At 45.7% G+C, this 22,860-nt stretch overlaps 1 protein-coding gene across 1 annotated transcript in view; it reads left to right on the top strand.

Moving 5' to 3' along the window:
* TTYH1 (tweety family member 1) overlaps positions 1-22,860 on the top strand; it is a 461,219-nt gene that overhangs the window by 386,544 nt on the left and 51,815 nt on the right. The window contains 2 exon segments of the mRNA XM_069636812.1: positions 15,179-15,254; positions 21,145-21,200. Coding sequence (XP_069492913.1) covers positions 15,179-15,254; positions 21,145-21,200 — 132 coding nt within the window.

Genomic DNA, 22,860 nt, shown 5'->3' on the forward strand with positions numbered 1-22,860 from the left:
GACACGTGGCCTTTCCTTTCTGTGCGTGTTTAATGACGTGGCCGAGGTACGCATCCCGGTTCGCTTGGGAAATGTAGTCTCCTCTGACACTGTCTGTTAGGCGCCAGGGAATCTGCCACCATCGGCAGTGGATCGGAACAGTGTTCCTGACACAATGACAATGGCAGTTAGGTGCTATACAAATAAAACACCATATGTAACAAAACACTTCTTTAATTAAGAGATGTTTAATCCACATAAAAATGCACACATACCATCCAGATTATAGAGAGATCTTTTCAAAGAAGAATTTGGAAAAAAAGGTTTAAATGAAACTCAAAACAATTTTTCGCAAAAAGCTTTACTTCTGTTATCTCTCATCATGAGCTGATGAAACTACTGCTAAAAAGGCACTTCTCTAAGATATTAGTTGAATGTTGCCAGGGGCTATACTTTAACAGCGTATGTGCTAATGCAGCACAAATGCCGTTTGAAATCGCACATAGGTGGGTTTCCCCAAGGAAGACCAAATCCCGGTGGCTCTCAAAAGGCCTTTTGATAACTTCATTCTGTAAAAACATAACTGTTATGGAGAGTCCTGTGCATAGGGATCAATGTATATTATCAAGGATCCCCCTTGTAGGCTGAAGTAACAAACAATAACGACTTTATTAACAGAGCATCAGACAGTCACTGGCAAAAGCAGAGTGCTTGCTTTTATGTAGAAGTTTCATGTTGAATGTTTCCTGGCTGCATGGACAAGGTCAAAGGGTTTTTGTGAGATAGTTAAATATTGCTATTGTGAGACCAGGTGAAGGGGTTGGCACATCACTTGAGACAGAAGGCCTTCCCTGAGAGGAAGAGAGTAGTGGGGTCCCTGGCACTGAGATGCCGAGATCGAAGAACCATTTCTGATTGGGCATCAACGGAGCGATCTACTTCATTATCCAAGGGGCGCTCCAATGGAACTGGATACGTGCCTTGTCAAGAAAAGGTAGAGGAGGAGATGTCTAAAATAGTTTTGCCATTCAATGAAGAATACATTCATTCCCCCAGAAACACATTGCTCGTCCACGGCTTCAAAATATGTTTTTTAGCCACAATCAGGGCTCTACAAACCCATAAGAGCTTACCAACAGGCAAATGAATGTCAGCCAGGAACAGGCCCAGCCCACAGATCATAGGCGTACGAGGGAGAGAAAGACCCAACACAAGACTATAAGTTGGAGGACTCCCCCGTCCCGAAAACGATAGAACTTTCTGGCATTGCCAAAGCATATGCAGAGTGGTACCCACTGCCCTTTTGCAGTTCCAACAGGAATCCCCCTGACTTAACGTACAGGACCACATTTTCCATGGAGACCAGTCAATATATTGAGTGAGGGTATAAAAGGTATTTTGTTTGGTGACCGCCCTTCCAATGTATTTGTGTATACTGAAGCTCTGTTGGTATTGATTTTGGACCTGGAATGTTCCTTTAGAGAGTTGACGTCGTTGTTGCAGTTGTTTGGTGAAGCATCCGATTGCAAGGTTAACGCCTCTAAGACTGTGATCTTCCTGATCTCGATTTCGTGCTAGAGTTGTCTTTTTGATTTAAGGTGGAATGTTTGGGCTCAAAGTGGTTTTAGATTATAGGTATTCAGATTAATAGAGATGTTGGATTGCTAAATATTCGGCTTAAACTTGTTGAGATTGCAGTGCCGTCCCTTAAATGGGAAAGATTGATTCTAAAACTCTGGGGTAAGATTAGTGTGATTAAAATGACTCTGCTCCCCATATCGCTTGTGTCTTTAGCATGCTCCCCATTCCACTTTCGGATTAAACTGGTACTGGAAATAAACTGTTCAATGGCTTCTAATGGGGGAAGGAGGGAAATCAAAAATTCCGAAAGATATCCTTATGAGTCCAATGCATTTAGGGCGCTTTGGTTTCCCTAAAATTAGACTGTATCACTCCGCTTTCACGCTGCATACCCTAAGTCATTGGATCATGTGAGAGCATGTTGATTGTCGGAACTTGAACTGGGTCTCCAGTGAGAGAGATTCAGTCTCTCCAACCCCACTTGACAGTTTACTCTACATGGAAAAAAGACTCCTGATTAGCTCGACTCCGCCGTTCATGCCATAAAGGAATGGAAGAAGAGTAATGAGGTCCGCGGTGAGACTTTTTTGCTTAGAGCAAATTCCTGTCTAATGAAGAACCCAGTTGCGCAAATTGATAATCACACTCTCTCTTGGATTTTTTGGCAAAGGGTGGGTATTTGGAGATTAAGGCAAGTCTATAATGGCCAATCTATGCTTGATTCTGAGTTTTTACTTTTTAAGTATATGCTGCGGCCATCTGAGATCTGTCGCTATCTGGTTTTGATGACTCTTTTTGAAGTATTATTCTCATCCCCAAATGCTAGTTTGCAAGGCTCGCCTGTGATGTAACATTTAGCTAAATGTATGCCATTCTCTGCCTCCTTTCTATAAACACCTCTTCACCTTGTGGACCCAGCATGGCTTCTACACATGGCAGGGGTCGTTGGGATTTAGACTTGTAAAATCTCTGATATTGAGTGGAATCATATATGCACCGGTCCCAGCAGATTTAGGATTTACTTGGAGTTTCGCTAGACACAGCAAAGCAACGGAATCTGAATTCTTAAGAGTATGGAGATACAAATCCTTGAGAGGAAAACTTTGATGAATTTCCCAATTCTCTTGGGAGGATAGCTCAGGGGCAACACACTCACCTTGGAAGCAAGATGACACGGAGCAACACAGGTTCGATCCCCGTGTCCGTGCTTAGAAACCTCTGGGTATTAAGGGTGTTATAAAGGACCAATCATAATCATAATTGACTATTGGATGAAGGGCCTGGTCGATCCTTTCTCTTCAAGTAGTGATGCTAATTGTGAGTTGATCTAAAGGCATGAGCGGGTGCCGTGCTGGAATCTAAGAAGATGTTACAAGAGGGAGTGCAAGATGAAAATTCATAGGCTCCTGTACCTGAGCAAGGGATTCAGGCAAGAGAGGCAGGCTGCAGAGAGAAATGGTTTGCTGAAAGAAACCACCTGAATTAATTATAGAGGAAAAATCCCTTTAATCTTAAACCGCACCTCAGGTTTCGATGCAGAAACAAATCAGGTGGACACCTTAAAGTGTGTTAGCAGGAAAAAGTGGTGCTTGCCGCAGAATCAGGATTTCACAACTTTCCTTTTGGAAAAGACCTAAATTTGCATTGTGAGTTAAGAAAGGGCACCTGGGATGCAGACTTGGGGCGCGAGGATACAAATACACAACTTCTACCCTCTTGCATTACCCATCAGCGCAGTGAAGACATTTTGTAGGTGCTTGCTTTTCAAATATTTGTGAGGACCAGTAGAGCTTTGAGCAAATGCTGCTAGAACCTAAAACCTGGCATGTGCCCACCAGATGATTAAAAACTAAATGTGAGAGACATTTGTGCTGAAGATCATGATTCAGGAAGGAACAGGCTCGAAGCCCACTTTGACTGGCATGAGGGAGTCTAAAATAGGGGCAGATAAGTCAAACGTAGGTGCATAGGCCCGGTTTGATCGCGAAAATTGGACTCATGTAAAGGATGGGTCAGAGCCATACAATCCCAGCCTTTACGGTTGCAAAGTTTCATGCACCTGCTCCTGTCCCATGCTATCATTGGTTGAAAGGGATTGAAAATAAGATTTCCAAAATAGCGAATATGCTGAACAAGAGAATCCCCACGGCCAAAATAAGAGTGAATGGGGAGGATCTAATTGAGAGCGGTGAGCTGGAGTCTGGGAGTGGGCGGAGTCATCAGATGTCAATCTTCTTAATTCTCAAGAACCTGTGCCCTGGTGCAATTCAATGACTGGACACCCATAAATAGAAAATGGGGCTGAGGGTGGAGTACCTAGTTGGTGCAACGACAAATCCACGCCCTCATAAACTGAATAAAAGCCAAAGAAGGCATGTCCATGCCCAAGGGAGGGACCCTGAGGTGGGAGAGCTGTACATGCAGCACAAATACGACTCATCATGTGTGGCCTTTTTCATTGATGAGGCAAAGCACATTAGCATGGTCGGTGAACATACTTTGCATTTCTTATTGGCGAGAGTAGCCTGCGTTGTTGCCCTTCACGATGAACTGTCAAATGTACGCAGTCCAAGGACACTTTGTGGATAAAGGTTTCTGAAGAAAAACCAATTCCTCGGTTACTGTCGTTCGACACTCCATTTACACATGAACTCCAGCTCCTGCCAAGGCAACCCTAAAATAAAAATGTTGGTGATGAAAATAGTGTTATATTTCTTAAATATTAGTGTGCGGCAGTTAGGAGCTGCTTGAACAATTGACTTGACCAACCTTATGGGAAAAACACAACCACGCTTTGGGTGTCGTATTTGTAGAGAGCAAAGGCCAGGGACATTGTCTTTGAAAAAAGCTGCGGTCTTTAATTCCGCGACTGCTCTGGTGCCCGTGTCTTCCCTCCACCATCCCCGCAGGATAGGGTGACCTGACTTGCCGGTTTTCCAGGGACTGTCCTGGTGTTTGGTGCTCTGTCCCCCTTTCTGAAGATTATGTTCCCATTGGAAACTGCAGTGCTTTGTAATAAGTCTTCATAACTGGCAGACAGGAATGCACAATCTCACACAGAAGAAATGCTGCATTTTACAACTAAGATAGTGTTAGTTTGTGATAAATTAATTATAATATGTGTTTCTTTAAACAGTAACACTTAAACCCCCTTCTCCAAACATTACTGAAGTGTAGTGCCGTGACAAACATTTTCAAGAGTCAGTCCTACTTTTATGTTAGTTGCCCTGTCCCGGTGTTTTACTTTTTAAATCTGGTCACCCTACCGCAGGGGTCACGGTATGAGACTTGCGGTACTGCGACACTGATTACACCTGCGATGCCTGCCCAACTGCCGATTGTGCGGGAATGGAACCTGTTGCCGAAATAGTGCTTTGTTGTAGCAATCCTGGAGCAGTGAACACTACTAAAGTTCTCCTGGCCGAAGGCCAGATCATTTCTCGCGACATGTGCTGTCTTTTCCATCAGTAGCGGACTTTGGGTTTCAGGAAAGGGAGTACACTCTCTAGCATGCCCAAGCCCATACCTCTCTTGCGTGTCTTGAGGGAAAGAATCCATGATTCCACGCAAGCTATTCCAGCTGCACTTCCATAGGGTTGAACACTGAAGACATGTCAGGGCTAGCCCCAATGGAAAGAAGGCCTAGAAGCTCAGGGGCTACCACCAAAAGGCTAGCTAGCCCTGAGTGCCGCCGGTCCCGACATTAGCATGGCCCCGGATCTTTTCCAGACCTGGCAACACCCCTGGGAGACATCATGCTGGTGAAGAAAAGGGACATTTGGGAACATCTCCACAAATACAGTGCATGTGTGTCTGGTGAGAGGGCAGAAGAAGCATGACCCTAGGGTGGCCCCTACCAAACCTAGCGGCAACGGCGGGTGCTACTGGCGCCGCTGAGAAGTAGGTAATCGTTAAGTGAGGGCAAGCCAATGCCGGTGGCAGCGTCATGTGCTGCGGTTGAAGGAGGCTTCCCCATACAACACGCGGATAAAAACAAAAGGAATCACATTAGAAAAGTGGGTATTGAACATACTTCCATTCCCAATAATTATACTAAATGCTCCCTGTTTTATGGTATTTGTTTTTCCTTATTTGTTTTTTTGTAATTTTACCTGTATTTACCTACATTTATATTTGCTCTGCACAAAAGTATGTTGCAACTAGTGTTTTTCTTCATTTATTCAAATACAAAATGTATCGCGTTGAGGCCAGCTGTGGCAAACTCACCTTAACAACAATCAGCTTCTCCTTCTGCTGATGTGTTCAGCATTACTGTAGCCCTTTAAACAACGTCAACGAGAAGTGAAGCCGTTTTGTAGCCTCTCCATTGTGTTATTGTGCACTACCATGGCCCTGCCAAGCATGAATGGCACCATGAATATTCCAGACACATGAGTTGCAACAGAAGGATTTTCTTTTGGAAAACTGGGAGCCTTACCGGGTTGTATTCTCAGCCGTGTTTCCAAGGGTAGACCTCGCGTATGACAGTCAGTCGACGTGACATACTCACGGGTCAAGTCCTAAAAACTAAAGTGGGGGGACTCATCAACAAACGCAATGGGATGTGGCGTCACCAGAAATGAGCATATCAAGGTGAAATGTGCACATTTCATTAGATTAGCTTTGCATAATCACCCAAATTGCACAGGACAAATGGCATTTGCCTTTCATAAAATCAACACACACACACAAACCAAGAGAGGATACTTTCTTCTAATAGTGTTTTTGAAAACGTTAAAAGGGGTGCATGTTTTAAACTCCAAGAACCAATACAAATGTTTTCCCTGATACTTGCAGTAACGAAATGGGACATTTCACCTTTATTTATTTGTTGTTTTTCATCAGGTTATATAGTCCAGTGGTGAAGTGTCCAGCCTGCAAAGTGACAACGGCGTTTTGATCCCTGAGATCGGCTTTAATTCATAAATTCAAACAGGACATTCCATGTTTCTCATTGTAGCTGGGGCGGACTGAGTCCACCCTCTGAAAAAGGTGGGTGGACTCTGTCCCCGCCCCCACCCCCCACGTGTACCATCAACTTGAGCCCTTACTTTTCTAAAGGCAACAACATGCAAAATGTTCACCCATCATAATGGGTTGAAAGGTTTGCCATTTGGGTACTAGTCCTGTGATTACACTTCACAGCTTAAGTAGAAGTGTTATATCTGGATATTTCTCATTTAGGGGGCATTTGCCCAGTTGCCCACTGCGTGTCTCTAGCATGCCTTTGACCCAGGGAATAATTCATTGATAATATACAGTCTCTTGGTCCGTAGGGTCAGCTGCCCTTCATTTAACACTTTTCCAGCAGTTCTTGGTCATAGCGGCATCGAGGCTAAAGCACCAGCTTTGCAGTCCTCGTCTCTCAGGCAGACTGCTGGGGGTGTCAAAGGGCAGGTAGGCCAAGGCCCAGGGGGTTTAATGGGCAGAGTTTACATTTCAGGCAGAATGACTACTGGGGGTGTCAAGGGGCAGGTAGGCCAAGGCCCAGGGGTTTTAATGGGTAGAGTTTAGCTTCCAGGCAGACTGCAGGGGCTGTCACGGCACACGTAGGCCAAGGCCCAAGGGTTTTAATTGACGGAGTTTAGCTTTCAGGCAAACGGCTGGGGTGTCAAGACACAGGTATGTCAAGGCCCAAGGGTTTTAAAGGGTAGAGTTTCGCTTTCAGGCAGGCACACTGCTAGGAATGGCAAGGCGCAGGCAGCCCAAGGACCAGTGATTTTAATAGGTCCAGTTTAGCTTTCAGGCAGACTGCAGGGGCTGTCAAGGCGCAGGTAGGCCAAGGCCAAGGGGTTTTAAAGGGTAGAGTTTAGTTTCAGGCAGGCACACTGCTAGGAATGGCAAGGCGCAGGCAGGCCAAGGCCCAGGGGTTTTAATGGGTAGAGTTTAGCTTTCAGGCAGGCACACTGCTAGGAATGGCAAGGCGCAGGCAGCCCAAGGACCAGTGATTTTAATAAGTCCAGTTTAGCTTTCAGGCAGACTGCAGGGGCTGTCACGGCGCAGGTAGGCCAAGGCCCAGGGGTTTTAAAGGGTAGAGTTTAGCTTCCAGGCAGACTGCTAGGAATGGCAAGGCGCAGGCAGGCCAAGGCCCAGCGGTTTTAATGGGTAGAGTTTAGTTTTCAGGCAGGCAAACTGCTAGGAATGGCAAGGCGCAGGCAGCCCAAGGACCAGTGATTTTAATAGGTCCAGTTTAGCTTTCAGGCAGACTGCAGGGGCTGTCACGGCGCAGGTTGGCCAAGACCCAGGGGTTTTAAAGGGTAGAGTTTAGCTTTCAGGCAGGCACACTGCTAGGAATGGCAAGGCGCAGGCAGGCCAAGGCCCAGTGGTTTTAATGGGTAGAGTTTAGCTTTCAGGCAGGCACACTGCTAGGAATGGCAAGGCGCAGGCAGCCCAAGGACCAGTGATTTTAATAGGTCCAGTTTAGCTTTCAGGCAGACTGCAGGGGCTGTCACGGCACAGGTAGGCCAAGGCCCAGGGGTTTTAATAGATAGAGATTAGCATTCAAACAGACTGCTGGGGTGTCAAGGTGCAGGCAGGCCATGGTTCAGTGGTTTTAATAGGTAGAGCTTAGCTTCCAGGCAGACTGGTAGGGGTACCAAGGTGCAGGTAGGCCAAGGCCCAGGGGTTTTAATGGGTAGAGTTTAGCTTCCAGGCAGACTGGTAGGAGGGCCAAGGTGCAGGTAGGCCAAGGCCCAGGGGTTTTAATGGGTAGAGTTTAGCGTTCAGGCAGACTGCTGGGGTGTCAGGGCGCAGGTAGGCCATGGTCCAATAGTTTTAATAGGTAGAGTTTAGCTTCCAGGCAGACTGGTAGGGGTACCAAGGTGCAGGTAGGCCAAGGACCAGGGGTTTTAATGGGTAGAGTTTAGCTTCCAGGCGGACTGGTAGGAGGGCCAAGGTGCAGGTAAGACCAAGGCCCAGTGGTTTTAATGGGTAGAGTTTAGCGTTCAGGCAGACTGCTGGGGTGTCAGGGCGCAGGTAGGCCATGGTCCAATGGTTTTAATAGGTAGAGTTTAGCTTACCAGAAGACTGCTGGGGGTGTCAAGGCACATGTAGACCAAGGTCCAGGGGATTTAATGGACAGAGTTCAGCTTTTAGGCGGACTGCTAGGGGTGTCAAGGAGCAGGTAGGCCATGGTCCATCGATTTTAATAGGTAGAGTTTAGCTTTCTGGAACACTGCTGGGGGTCCCAAGGTGCAGGTAGGCCAAGGCCCCGGCGTTTGAATAAATAGAGTTTAGCTTTCAGGCAGAGAGCTGGGATGTCAAGGTGCAGGTAGGCCCAGTGCTGGTCAGTGAGCCAGCTCTTGCCGGGTCCGAGATCCGGTATCCCATGTCTACCAGGATCTCGAGCCAGGCCTGCCTGAGCCTTGACAAGGCTTTACCGAGCCCCCAGCCATCACTGGGTTGGGGGCCATCACTATTAAAAGCCGGCTTTCTACGTGCTGGGCACACTATTGTTTTCCAAATGTGCATCTCACACTTTCATAGAAAAGTGATTTCCAAACTCAAAAATGCTGCTTAAGCTTGCATTCACTAGTTTTCTTTACAGTGTGTTTCTTTTTTTGTGGTACTGCCACTCAATGCCCTGTAATTTGTGTACCCCTTCCTTTGAATTTTATCACAGGTTATATTTATAAAGGTGTTATATGCTTGTCAAACTGCTTAATCACAAATAAATGCTTCTGTCGTGATGACAGCAATTATTAGGAAATTAAACTGTGGGTTCATGGGTGCCAACTTTTGATTTTCACTACAGGGGTAGAAATACCCCCATCTCTGCCGTGAAAATAAGCAAGCGACCAGCCCAACCCATACCCTGGCCAAACACATTTTATAGCACTTGTTTTTTTTATAAGGACTTGCAAAAAGTCATTTGAGTAACAACCAGTTTTTAATATATAAAATCTCAGCAACGGTCTCTCAACCTGCTAAGCTACCCTGGTAGCCTTCTACTGTAGAGTGTGTCTATGGATCCCTTGGTGTACTAAAAATCACTGCATTACCAACAGTATTTTGGGTGCACCACTGCCATGGAAGTGATTTAAAGTGGAATTGATGTACGGCGAGGATTTTGGAAAGAAGCAGCATGAAAGACATTGCACCATTTTAAAACTTGGCTTTTAAACATTTCCGTTGAGCAGAGTTCAACTGCCAGCTCCGCCCCCACAGAACTCCGCCCCCTCCTCCAAACTGCACCCACACCCCGGGCCTTTTGGGAAATCCCTTTAAATTGTTTCTATTTCCACCACTGGGTAAGCCAAGGCCCAAGGCTTTTGTTGAGTAAAGGTGGGCGCTGATGAAGAGTTCTGGGAGTCACATGGCTATGTCTATGTGTCTTGGGGGACACGCGCTGGCAGCTGAGGGTGCCACAGAGGTGCAGTCAGTCCAAGGCCCAGGATTTTGAATGAGCAGAGTTTTGCTCTTAGGCAAAGTGCTAGGGGCATCACGGGGCAGGGTGGCCAGCCACGTTGCATGGGATTTGATGAGCAGAGGCTGGGGCTGAGGCACAGTGCGATAAGCCATGGCAGCACACACACACACGTCCCATTGGAGTTGAATGCCGAGTAGTGCTAGAAGTGGCAGGCTTGGCCGGGACACGGGAGCAGCTGCCCACTGCCATCACTGGGGCCTTTCACTTGTTTGAGTCGGGAGTGGGCGCCACGGATGTCTTTCATCTGCTCGCCACTACTGTAACCCCGCGGCCCTCCTCCCCCCGGCTCGCGCACGCTCGGAAGCCACCGCCTCGCGCGCTGACGCCTGTCAGTCAGGCCCCGTGAGGCATGCTAATTTAATTGATCTATTTTCTGTACTGGGTCAGTGATTCCCCCTGTCGCATCTGTCAACTTTAATTAGCATCCGAAATGAGGCTTTAATGTGGTGCGGGCTATGCCATGAGTCAGGGTTCCACTCCTCCTCTCTCCCAGGCCCCCCACCCAAACACAGTTAACCTCTTTGTGACCAAGTCGCTCCTCCCAAGCCGCTGCCGGTGAACTTGGCAATACAAAGAGGTTCTGTGCTATTAAAAGGAGCCCCTCTCGCCCCCGCCTCGCAAGGATGCAAGTGGTTCCCAGCTATAGAAGAGTGAAAGGCATGAATGCACACATTGTGGTTGGCGCGGCGGCCTAGGCCGCAGCTCACTCACACAGCCGTGTGATGTTTCTGCGATGAGCCGTGTTTCACACCGAGGCTGGAGCATCGGCGTCCGGGAGGTGGGTCACGGAGAACAGGTGCAGCGGGATCTCAACTTGCACTTGGACGAAATGGCACGCACCACAGACAAGTGTTTAAGTGCAAAGCGCCACTTTGATCATGGGACCGGTGTAAGGTCACAGACAACACTAACCTGGCCCGCCTCCTGTGACAGAAAAAGTACCCTGTGTATGAATGTACAATAAGACCTGCCTACCACGCACACTTCCCCTTGCCTAAAGGTCCCTCCCCTCAACATCTCTTCCCCGTTAATTCCCCAAAATAATATACCCATTGCTCGCACTGTCTCTTATATCGTGCAATCCCCCCACTTGCCAGGCTCGGACAGTTCAATAGGACAATGGCCGAACCAAAAACACAAAATGCTAGGGTGGGTTAGTTTTTTGGGTCAAAGTGGGACACTGTTTTGGCCAATGTGGGTCAGTTTGATGAGTTACTTCACCATGAGGCTAGTAGTTTTGACCAGTGTTGCTGAATAAATATTCTTTAAATTGCACAATTTGCATCACATGTTATTTTTAAAAAACCCGCCCTTGGTTACTATTCAAACAGTCTTTCACAAAAGTAATTCATTGCCATTTGCAACTGTGGGCCACTTTTTCATTGGTGCCCGAGATCATTTTATGCCCCAGTCTGACCCTGCCACTTACTCCTTCCCAGCTGGCTCGCTGGCTGACTGGCCAGCACACAGCCACGACTAAACATCCTTCCCTAATTTCCCCCAAACTGCCCAAAGCAGCTCTAACATTTGGGAACTCAATTTTATTTGCAACTTCGGCGCGCAGGAAAATCCCGTCTTCAAAGAGTTTTCCTATCACCTCCCCCTCAAATAGGGACCTGCCCTCAAACCTTTTCTTTTAGAAAAAACTCTGGTCCTCATCAAAGTTTGGTTGTGCTGGGAAAAAATTCCAGTAATTCTGTTATCGCCTGTTTTTCTGCACCGCCAAATTATAATTTTTGGCAGATTTACCACCGGTGGAATTACTGTATGGTAAATCGTCTGATTTTCTGAGGAAAAGTAGCAGACTCACCACGAGCTTCTTGCTAGAGGTAAATCCTCCACTTTACCTCCAAACATCAGTGGATTTACCGTAAGCAAATTCTAGCAGTGGTGGACCCCAAAAATGGGAAATTATCACCACTTGTCCGCTGGTAACCCCACGGGACCAAGTGGCTGTAACAGTAATTGAGTTTGGTGGTATTCCGGTGGTAAATCTGCCAAAACACCGCCAAACTCGTAATGAGTACCAGATCTGTCTACTCCTTTTTCCACATGTATCTACCATCCTCATATTTATTTATTTGTTTAGGAGTTATATAATGCAACTCAAGCGTGTGCTGCTTCAAAATAGCAGGGAAAAAACCAAACAGGACATTGGGTACAATACTAAGAGTTGACATATATGCAAGGAAATTAAAGTATGGGATGAGGTTACATGCCAAAGTAATCTCCTTATGTATGGTCGCTATCCAAAATCTGAACTAACAGCTGGGTTTTATATTGTGGGTGATACTTTTGCTGAGGCACGATTGGTTAGAGAAATTCTGGTCCTTGCAGGCTATTGCCATTACAACAAGCATAAAACAGCTCGATGTAGTCAGGCGACCTTTCACAGTCAGAAGGCTGCAAATTCAAGGTCACCAGGTAAGGGCTAAATGTAGCAGTGGGGCGGAAGTGCTACTCAGAAGCTATAAGTTCAGAATAGTCAAGTATGGGAGTCACTGGGAAGAGGGTTATTTGCATAATAGGGCTTCTTAATCCCCTTGTCTGCCATCTTTCCCAATCCTACTGTATGGAACTCTTTCGCCAAGTGTCAAAATGTAGCTAATCCCTTCTAATTTCCGTTCGGTACCAAAACCTTCGCCCACCAATGTTTTCCAAATCTTCCCATTTCTAGATTTATCGTCCTCATCTTCCTTATCCTACTCCAAGTCCCCCCGTGCACACTTTTTGCACGTTATCTTGTTGTTTCTGTATCAACTTCATGCCCCCGTCATTTCTTTTATTGTGGCAACACAAGTCCTGATAGAAAAGGGGCATATTCCCATCCCCTGCACCCCAATGTATTGAAAAACCTGTCAACAATTAAGTAGAACATATTCTTTAACACATTAAGTGTACGCATGGCAGCAGTAATGATATGACACTCACAACTCAGTAAAAACAAATTGGATTTTAATAATGTTGCAAATACCCAGCAATGTGGGTCAGTAGGAATGAAGCTCAACGCACACCATCAAAGTCATTCTTCCGTGTTGGTCTCAGACTCTGTACTGCTCTCTGGGTTTTCCCAGCAATGTGGGTCAGTAGGAATGAAGCTCAACGCAGACCATCAAAGTCATTCTTCCGTGTTGGTCTCAGACTCTGTACTGCTCTCTGGGTTTTCTTAGTCCCATTACTATATGAGGTTTCCTCTTCAGGCGTCACTAATGGACTTGAAGACAATAGCTGTCTCTGAGGTATTCTTCATCCTTTTCTTCAGAAGATGTCATTGAGGGAGGGTTAATGATGTGTGATTTAGGGAGTTATTTACTAGAGCAGGACTCCTTGTCCCCAGATGGGAGTCTCTCTGTGAGGAATTCGACCATCCGCATGGAGAGAGTGTGCTCGCCTGGGCTTTTTAAAGATTTTTAATAATGAAATGTGCAAAGCCATTTGCGCACATTTCATCTGCTTCCTGCACTAAACGCATAGTCATGTGTACTCCAGGAACACACAGACTACAAGCGCCGCCTTCCCCTGTCATATTCAGCTGGAATGGGACAGCCCTGGGTGCATCAAAGCATCTCAAGAAGGGGGAAAGGCTCACCATCCTCCAGCCATGGGCAGCCTAATTTAAATATGGTGGCAGTGAATACTAGCGAGATAATTGAGACAAGCTTAGAGGAAAGGCTTGGTTGCCGGACAGACAACAGGAATGGCAGGCCTAACACCCCTTTGGTATGCAATGTGTCAACTTGAAGCTAGTTCCCACCTCTCTGTATGAAAGGCAGTGAATGGCCTGTCTGGGTCCAACAGTTACCGCAGGTGTCCCTGTAGAGCAGACCCTTGAAAGAACATTGCTGCAACTGCAGGAGGACTTGGTTGTCTGTGACTCCTTTTTGCTTAAAGCCATTGCTTCCTCAAATTCGGAGACATTGCTGCCCAAGTTCAGAGGACCTCGATCTACCAGCCCCATTCACAGCAGACATCCATCGTAATCTGCCCTTGTGATTGTATAAATGTCATTTAATAATGAGAATGGATCCAGCTCTGGAGGATCCGGTGATCATCACTACTAATGCTAGTCACAAGGGAGGGAGCTATGGTTCCCACTTAGTACAAGCTCTTTGGTCTTCAACTGAGGTGTTGTAAGGCGATGGTAGTGGTATTTAAGGCACTTTGGGAGTTTCAGTCTAAAACAGAGAACAAACACGTTCTTATCCCAGCAGACAAGGAACTCAGCAAGTTCCACTTAAAAGTTTCAAAGGGGTAAAAGACCCCTCTCATCCCTATGTCCCTGACGCCTGTCACAACCATAGGACCATCAGACCCCCATTAAGGGAACGCATGGGCAGGTGGCTTTATCCAGGCTAAACATGGTCCAATTTTAAAACATGGTTTCGCCAAGTTGGATCTTTATGGAAGGGGGTCACCTTCAATGAGTAATGACCTGCTTTAGTTGGAAGGATTTATCATAAGTAATCACCCATCCTTTGTTTTTCTTGGGGGAAGGAACACGGGAAGCGTTGGCTTTTGTACGGGGAGGACTCGTTGTATTATTACTATATCTGAGTTAATGATGAGCAGGATGATGTAGATGGTTTTATTGGCACTGAGAGAACACCCCAGATAATACTATGGCATAACATCCCCCCGAGATCCATTGTCTAAGAGGACGGCATGCCCCCCTCCATAGAACTTACAGACGAAATTCCAGTTTTGAAAGCACAAACGTGTACAAACTTTCATTAAGTAAATAATCCCATGAATTTAAAAATCACAATGTGTTAGAAAGGGGGGGGGGACACGCAGAAACAAACATCTGCTCACTTTAGTTACTGAATTGTGATGTGTCACCGGGTCTGATTTACGGCACTGCTCACTTTTACACCGACCTTTGTATAAGCAATGTAAAGAAGTGAAAACACATTTTAAAATATTAGGCAGAGAGGCACGCGCGTACAAGATGGCTCCTTGCTTTCCCATAGCGCCATGACAGCAAATCTAAAATTGGTGCTGCGGCTTAGCCATAGGCAGACCGCTGATAGGAATCGGCCATCTTGGATGCAGGCCTAAGCACAAAGACTGAAGGGGGAGGTATGCATATGTATTCTGCCTTCACTCTTGTAACCACGTTATTTGTGATGCGTTATATTTATAAAACAATGCAGTGAGGTGATTTTGCTTTCCTGTTTGCCTCCCTTTCAGGGACTGAGTGATTTCTGCTCCAATCCGAGCGGGTATGTGATGAACGCCACATATGAGGAGACGGGACTCAGCCCAGGTAGGAGAAGGAAACGCGGCCAAGCAATGTAGGGCTCTTTGATGCCTAGCAGGAATGTTTTGAATCCTTTCACGTGCCTCCATTAATTCAGACGAGAACATAATATAACGACAAGAATTTTACTTAATTGGCCCACCAAGTGTATTCTGAAAAAGTAGACTCTTCCGGTGTATTGTTTTAACCCATTTAATTCCCCAAATCGGAAAGTATAGTATGAGGATAAGCTGATCTGAAAATGTTTGAGGTTCGCAGTTGTAGCCTCTGATGTCACCTCAGTTAGAATGTAAAGCCTGTGGGAGAGGATGCCATGAAGTAACTGTGTTTGTCTGTAAGAACAGCTGAGGCTCGTGGAAACAGTGCCAATGAGCCTGTTCTTGCCTATAGTCTGACTCATGAAAACATGCCGATTCCTGGGGCTGGAGTGGTGCGCTGGCTCTAGATGTCCCAACCGAATGCCAGTGGTGGATGTTGAAATCTTTTTAAGTGGAGGGGTGTAAATATTTTCATCACTAAGGTATATTATCAGAGGTTATGGATCAACCCATTTTTTAAAAATTTTTAGTAGCCCACCTTTCTGTGAAAACAAGTACAAAAATCAGTAAAATAGGGAAACACATGAAATACTTCACTAAATGCCAGGTCAATAAAGTACATATGAGCAATTTGCAACACTTTTTCAAGCTGGCAATATCCAAAGAGAACGATAAATCCTGTATACAAAAATACATGCAGCCCTGCTCTTCAAGATACATTTTCACACTGCCATTGCCGAACAATATATGACAGCATTGCCGCTGTAAACACATGTTCGTGCTGGTTGTGCCCAAAATGTATCAGTATGCCACCAAAATAACACATGTTCATGCTCGCTGTGCCCATTATATGAAAGTATTGTCACTGGTATTACATGCTGACTGTGCCTGATAAATTCCAGCATGCCACCTTACGAACACACTTCCATGCCGGCTGTGCCCAATTTATGCCTGCACTGCCACTGTAAAATGCTATCATGCTGGCTGTGCCCAATAAATACTAACATGCTACTTTAAGAATACGTTTTCAGACTGTTTATGCTCAGAAGATGGCAATGTTGCCACTGTAAAATATTGTCATTCAGTCTGTGCTCAGTATATGCCAGTATTGCCAGGATCATGCCTCAACAGTGCCCTGAAACCTCCAACAGCATTGTTTGATGCAAAAAGCTGCCAAACAACAGATCTGGGGCAAAATGAAACAGGATACTGTCCAGGGAATGCAGCAAATGGACTGCAGTGGTGGAGGCTGTAGGAGCGAGGAAGAGAGAGTTACGCCTCCCCAAAAAAGGCTTACCATTGAATGGTGGAGAGAAGCAGGAAAGACAAGAGTGCTAGAAACAACGCACTGCAGGAGCCATGTTTGAGGGGCGATGTAAAGGACTGACGACCTTGGCAGTATCTGGCAGGTTTGTTGGTTGCTGTGTGAAGAAAGAGAAATGAGGTATTGGCACCAAACCACTGTAAGAACACAGCCTTTGCCACTATAAAATATGTTCATTCTGGCTCTGCCCAATAAATTTTGCCAAAAGGCTATAAAACATGTCTGTGTTGCCTGCGCCCATCACATGGCAACATTTCAAAATGTATGGCAACATTTCAACTGTATACACATATTCATGTTGTGATCACTATGTGCCAGAATTGCTTTGCAGTAACATTTTCATGGTGCCAGTGTTCTCATCACCCTCTTGTGACCTTGCCAAGTCAGTCAAGATGACTGAGGGAATAGGCATATCTAGAGCACTGGCAGAAACTCCTCACCCATTAAACACACACATACATAACATGGCAGTGGTGGGCTCACACACACACACACACACACACACACTCATTTTCATCAAAACGTGCTTGCATGTGTACACATAGAGGCACGCACACTCTCACACACACACATGCATGGATCCTCATTGAAATACCCTCTCTCTCACACACATGCACACACACATACAGACACACAGTCAAACAAAGATGCATACACAGATACACATATTTTTTATTAAAAAAACATTTACTTCGGCTGCCCAGAAGGGCATAGGAGTAATGGTGTCCTCCTCTCCTCCCTCAAATCCTGCGGCATACGTTCAGTGACTGGACACAGGCAGTGTGTAGGGCGAGGTGTCTCCCTTTGCTCCTCCCTCTCCCTGCTTTGGCATCAGGCCAGTGTGTGATGGTCAAGAGTCTGACCGCACCTGTGGCCTGTGTCTCCCTACTTTGGATTCATATTGGGTTTTGGTGGTCATGATTATGACCCCAACCCAGGCCTGAGCCAGGAAGGGTGAGGAAGGGGTGAAGAGGCCCTAATTGTACTAAAGTGGATAATCTGTGTGTATCGCCTTTGAGAGGGAGAGGAGTGCACTGCAGATGCGGCTTGCAGTTCATACCCCACAGTCCATGTAGTTCCTGTTTTCCCCTCAGCATCCTGCTTTGACCAGCCGTGGTGTGGCCCGGGATCTACACTTCAGCACCAGCATCTGTGTTTGGTGGCCCAAGAAAAACGCTCCACCAGGGCACAATATGCCAGCAAATGGGTGCACTTCTGCCATTATTGTCTATGAAATGGCAAGAACCCACTCGAAGTGAATTTAGATGATACGCTCTCTGTCGTCAGGCATCTGGCAGAGAATATTGGTTTTTAAAAAAAAGTTTTTATTGAATTTTACAAACAAACAAACAATAACCAAACAAACAGTGCATGTTCCAACAGTTTCAATACACTTTTATAACTTCCTAACCACTACTCCCACTACCCCACCCCCCTTGCGAGTCTATTGCATTGAACCTTCAATTTCCACACCCTGTGGTTCGGTCATCCCCTCCACAGGCTCAGTCGGGTCGTCTAATGGCCCAAACAGTCCGGCTATCAGTGATTTCCAGGCCATCAGGGACTCATTCTCCTCCTCCCCCCATTGCTACACGCTACTTGCCATGCCATGGTTTCAGCTTCTGCCCATTTTTGCAAGTCTTTCCACCACACCTCTATCCTCGGCATATGGCACGACTTCCATCCCATGGCAATCCTCCTTTTTGCTAGCACATAAGCCTGGTCCCTTAGTTTGCTTACATGCCTGAGTTTCTGTGGTCTGGGGAACCCCCCAGCAGACAGGCCCACACTGTATCCACTACTATCTTGACCCCCCTTCCTTCTAGTTTCTCTTTTACACCCCTCCAGAACCTCTCTATGATCGGGCATGACCAGAACATATGCACCATGCCTGCATTCTCTTCGTCACACTTGGGGCATGCTTGCCGACCTGCATTCTCGAACCTCGATATCCTGCAAGGCGTCATGTAAGCCCTGTGTGTTATGTACAGCTGTATCTGTTTCAGCCTCACGTTTCTAGACACCTTCTTATGATACCCTTGCACCCGTTCCCACATCCCATCTCCCATTTGGGCCCCAACCTCCGTTTCCTAGTCCATTCTCAACTGCGTGACTTCCTTCCCCACTTTAGACATCAACATCTCATACAGTCTGGAAGTCTCATGACCCCCCTCAGCTATATCATATATCACGTCTCTGGTGGCGTCCAATTCCTGGCAGAGAATATTGTTTATGCAGGTCTCACCTGGCAGCAAGCGGGTCTTACTTCAACACTAGGGTAAAAACAGTCTCCCTGGCAAATCTGGTTATGAAAGGACACTTCAATGGTTTATTGTACATATTCCACCCAGGAGGAGGCACAGTAGACTTTAGGACTTTAATGTGGGCTTTTTGGTCCTTATGTAAAAGCCCTTTGAACGCATGGATTCAACGTACCTTCGATAGGTAACCTTGAAAACAGCGCTTTCGATGGCCATCACCTCTGCACGCAGGATCAACAAGCTACAGGCATGGAGCGCTGAGGAGCAAAGATTATTTTCCCTAAGAACAAGGTGGTTCTGAGGACCCATCCCAACTCCTGGCCGAAATGGTTTCCATTTCCACATCAACCAGGATATTTTGCTGCCTATTTGCTTCCCGGCACCCAGCACGGAAGCAGAAAAGACATTGTATGACTTGGACGTCGCAAGGTTGTGAAAATTCGATCTTGAGAGGATGCTGGAGCCTAGAAGAATGAGCTCAATTTGTTGAGACCTTTGGGGGTGCCACGCCAGTCTCTGCGGGAATCGAAAAGCCACTCTATCTTGATGGCTGGTCTCTCCAATTTTGGAAGCCAACACGTTGAAGGGGAAAACTCTACCTCAGTGGGTCCTTGCTGACCTCTTGAGAGTGAAATGAGCCTCGGTTGCTTTTCAGAGACTTGTGCCCTTACAGGAAATATGGATTCTATGTGATTTTACCGACAGAAAATTCAGAGTGGTACATTTCATCACAACCAAAATACCGAAAAACACGGAATTATCAGTTCTTTTTATTGGGGGCAGTCTCCCCAAACCCCCTGATTTTCTACCCTTATAATGTCACCCCTAACCCATCCCGAATCATTTTAACCCCTTACCCCACTATCCTATATATATCTATTTAATTCGGTGAAATGTACCACTCAGAATTATTTTCAGCAAATTAGCTGGGTACCGAAATATGCAAGGCTGCAACTTGGGCCACTCCCCACTCTTTCTGCAGGCACTTCTCGCTCGGTTACAATTCAAGAAATGACACCGGCATTGAGCAAGCACGTCCAGAAAATCTCTTCACACAGTAGAAATCCAACAGCCACTTTTAGTTGAGGGATTCTTTAAACTCCTTCAAGTGTATTGAGAAAAGGAGATGAGACATAAGGTATGAAAAATGTACTAACCCTAGTGACAACTGTATGCGTAGTGCACAGTCCTCTTTCCTCCATACACCCTCCCACCTTCCCTGCCTATAAGTCTCCAAACCCAACGTGATAGGCAAACTAATGGTTGTACTGGCCTCTGGAGGTGCCGCACGGTGGCATGGCTAGGGCATGCCTGCACTGGACTTCACCAAAATGTTCAATGAAATGCTGCTTTGCAACAGGTTCGAGTCCAGAGGACATCTCAAGAGAATGGACTAAACAGGACTGCGGACTAAGAATACTGTTGTGACCACACAGCAAGTAACCTTTTTAAAGTCTATCACATACCACACATCACATGTGTAAAGGGCGAGGCACATCATCAAAATCATTTTTTTAGAATGTCTAAATAGAAAATAATACTCCTCTGAGTGCCCAAAATGGAGTTGACTAAACACTTCAAGACAAAAAGCGGAGGTGACATCACAAGCGCACTTTCCTGATTTTCCAGAGGTGTAAATAGCAGCAACAAGGTAAAGCGTTTGGTGACAATGTGTATATGCCTTGGGACCAAATAGCTTAGGCTATAGGAACACATATTTTTAGTCTATGACTTTCTGCAGAAGACACTCCCTTTAAGATGGACTGACACACATCCATCCTTGCACAAAGCGCGTCCTCTTACCCAATCGCCTTCTTCTCTAAACACTCGCAAACTTGCACCCCTCATTTTACTCACTATTCCATAAACACATTAAGACATCATGGGCAAGGATCAGGCACTCTGAAACTACTACGATGGTGATTTGACACAGTACAAAAACAGAGGAACGTAACATAACAGGAAGGCACAGCCTGGGCATGGGGAGGCACGGCAATCAGAGTCACACTCCAAAAATGTCAAATGACAGCGATCTGTAGACTTGATTTCCTGACTTGACTTCAGCGCAGGCGGGTAGAACCCCACAGGAAGAGGAAACCAAATCCCCGAAACGCACCAGCCCTTGTTAGAAAACTTGACTTCCTTCACAGTAAGGGAAGAGAATGAAAATCTCTGATGATCACCGAAAATTCTCTCTTTTCACCAATAACTGCAGGCGACTGTTGCTTCTTGTGATTTCACACTAAATGTTCCCTTGTGTCCCTCACTCTTAGATATTTTGGAATATTACCTCACATGTGACCAGGAAGTGACGAATCCCTTCCAACAGGTAGGCATAACGCATTTTTACCAAAACTAATCTGAAACACTAGGATCTGGAGTGTGTCTGAGTGGTTTTCAATTGATTTACGAGAACAGTGTGAGTTTTGAAACACTTGTGTATAGGCGTTGTATAAATCACATATCACATATCGCAGCCATTTGACTGTAATCAGTATTCAACACTGTCAGAAGAGTGCAAACCGTGCTTTGGGGCTTTATTTTTTACCCTTGAGTCCTCCCTTTCCTCATTAACGCCAAATTACCTCTATGTTGTTATTCCTGCGAAAGAGACAACAAGGGTCGGTAAAAGCGAAGGCGTTGACCATGAATCTGGGAACTACTGTGTTTATTCGTGGTGGAATTTCCAGTTCCAATTGCTGGCAAATAGGTATTTGGACATCTAGTGGTGTTCTAATAAAATTGTACTTAATTCCATTTCCAGCTGGTCATTTGTGTTTAATGACATTCACTGATTTCTGTTAGTTCTTGCATTTAGCACTTACGCTTACGCTTTTTTTTTCCCCCACTGGACATAGATAATCTAATAGCCAGAAAATCATATGCCAGAACTCAGTGAGGGGCGCATTTTCAAAGTCCCAGGAGTGTGAATGGTAAAGGATGTTTTAACGCCGCCAATCAGGATCCGGGGCATTTTCATTGTTTTTGAGGATGGAGGGCAGGAGCGGAATGGGAGTCACATTTCCACCTCCCCTTTACCCTCTGCCTTCAGAAATAACTTGGTTTGTGCCAGCAAGAAGCAGGCGGTTTCCAATGGAAGTCATTGTTCATGCCGTGTTTAAATATAGAATCCCATTCTATTGGTTGAAAGCGCATGGTGTGGGGCATTCATTGAATTCCTTACTTAGGATGGTTTCTATACACAGTGAAGACCGCTATGGGGCACCTGTCAATATTGAAACTCACTGACCAGTGTAGGTTTTCCAAGCCAGTATCGGAAGCCTTTATTCGACTTGTCCAGATGTGCCTTCAGCTTATCTGTGTTTGCCTTGATTTTGATGAAATGGCTCAGCATTTCAACCTGAACTGCAAACATAACTTGGCATACACATTTATTTGACTTTAGAATCAATTAATATCTGAACCATTGTCTGAAGCATGACCTAAATGGTCGGCGTATCTGAAATAGCACACCATTGACCTGCATGAAAGCGAGCCTGCTGTGGATTGCTCCACTGTGCAGGGAAAGCTTGCTATGCACTTTCAATGATTGTGGTACAATTTAATAAAATGAAAATTCAAATCATTAGTTTTACACTTGATTTCACACCATACGTATTCCATTTTACAATTTTCTATGTTTCCAGTATGCACCATATGCTTTTAAAATTGTATTGAAAAGGATGGGCCGCATAACCAGTGTGGGGTTATTTTCTATGGAAATACTGCCATACTCCTTTACCATTCGTATCATTCAGTATTAGCATACTTGATCGAAAAACATTTGACCTTTTCCATGTGAACACATTTTTTTAATCTTTTTTTGGTGAAATTAAATAAAATAAATATATGGGGAAGGGTAAGGGAATGGGTTAAGATGTGTAGGTTGAAGGTGCAGGGTGTCTCCCCCCCGCATTTTCAACCAAAGAAACGACCCAAAATAATTAGGCCAAACTGGAAAAGGTCGAATATTTTCCATGAAGTAGACT

This window comes from Ambystoma mexicanum, chromosome 1q, assembly GCF_040938575.1.
Source record: "Ambystoma mexicanum isolate Mex_15411 chromosome 1q, UKY_AmexF1_1, whole genome shotgun sequence".
NCBI classification, from domain to species: Eukaryota; Metazoa; Chordata; class Amphibia; order Caudata; family Ambystomatidae; genus Ambystoma; species Ambystoma mexicanum.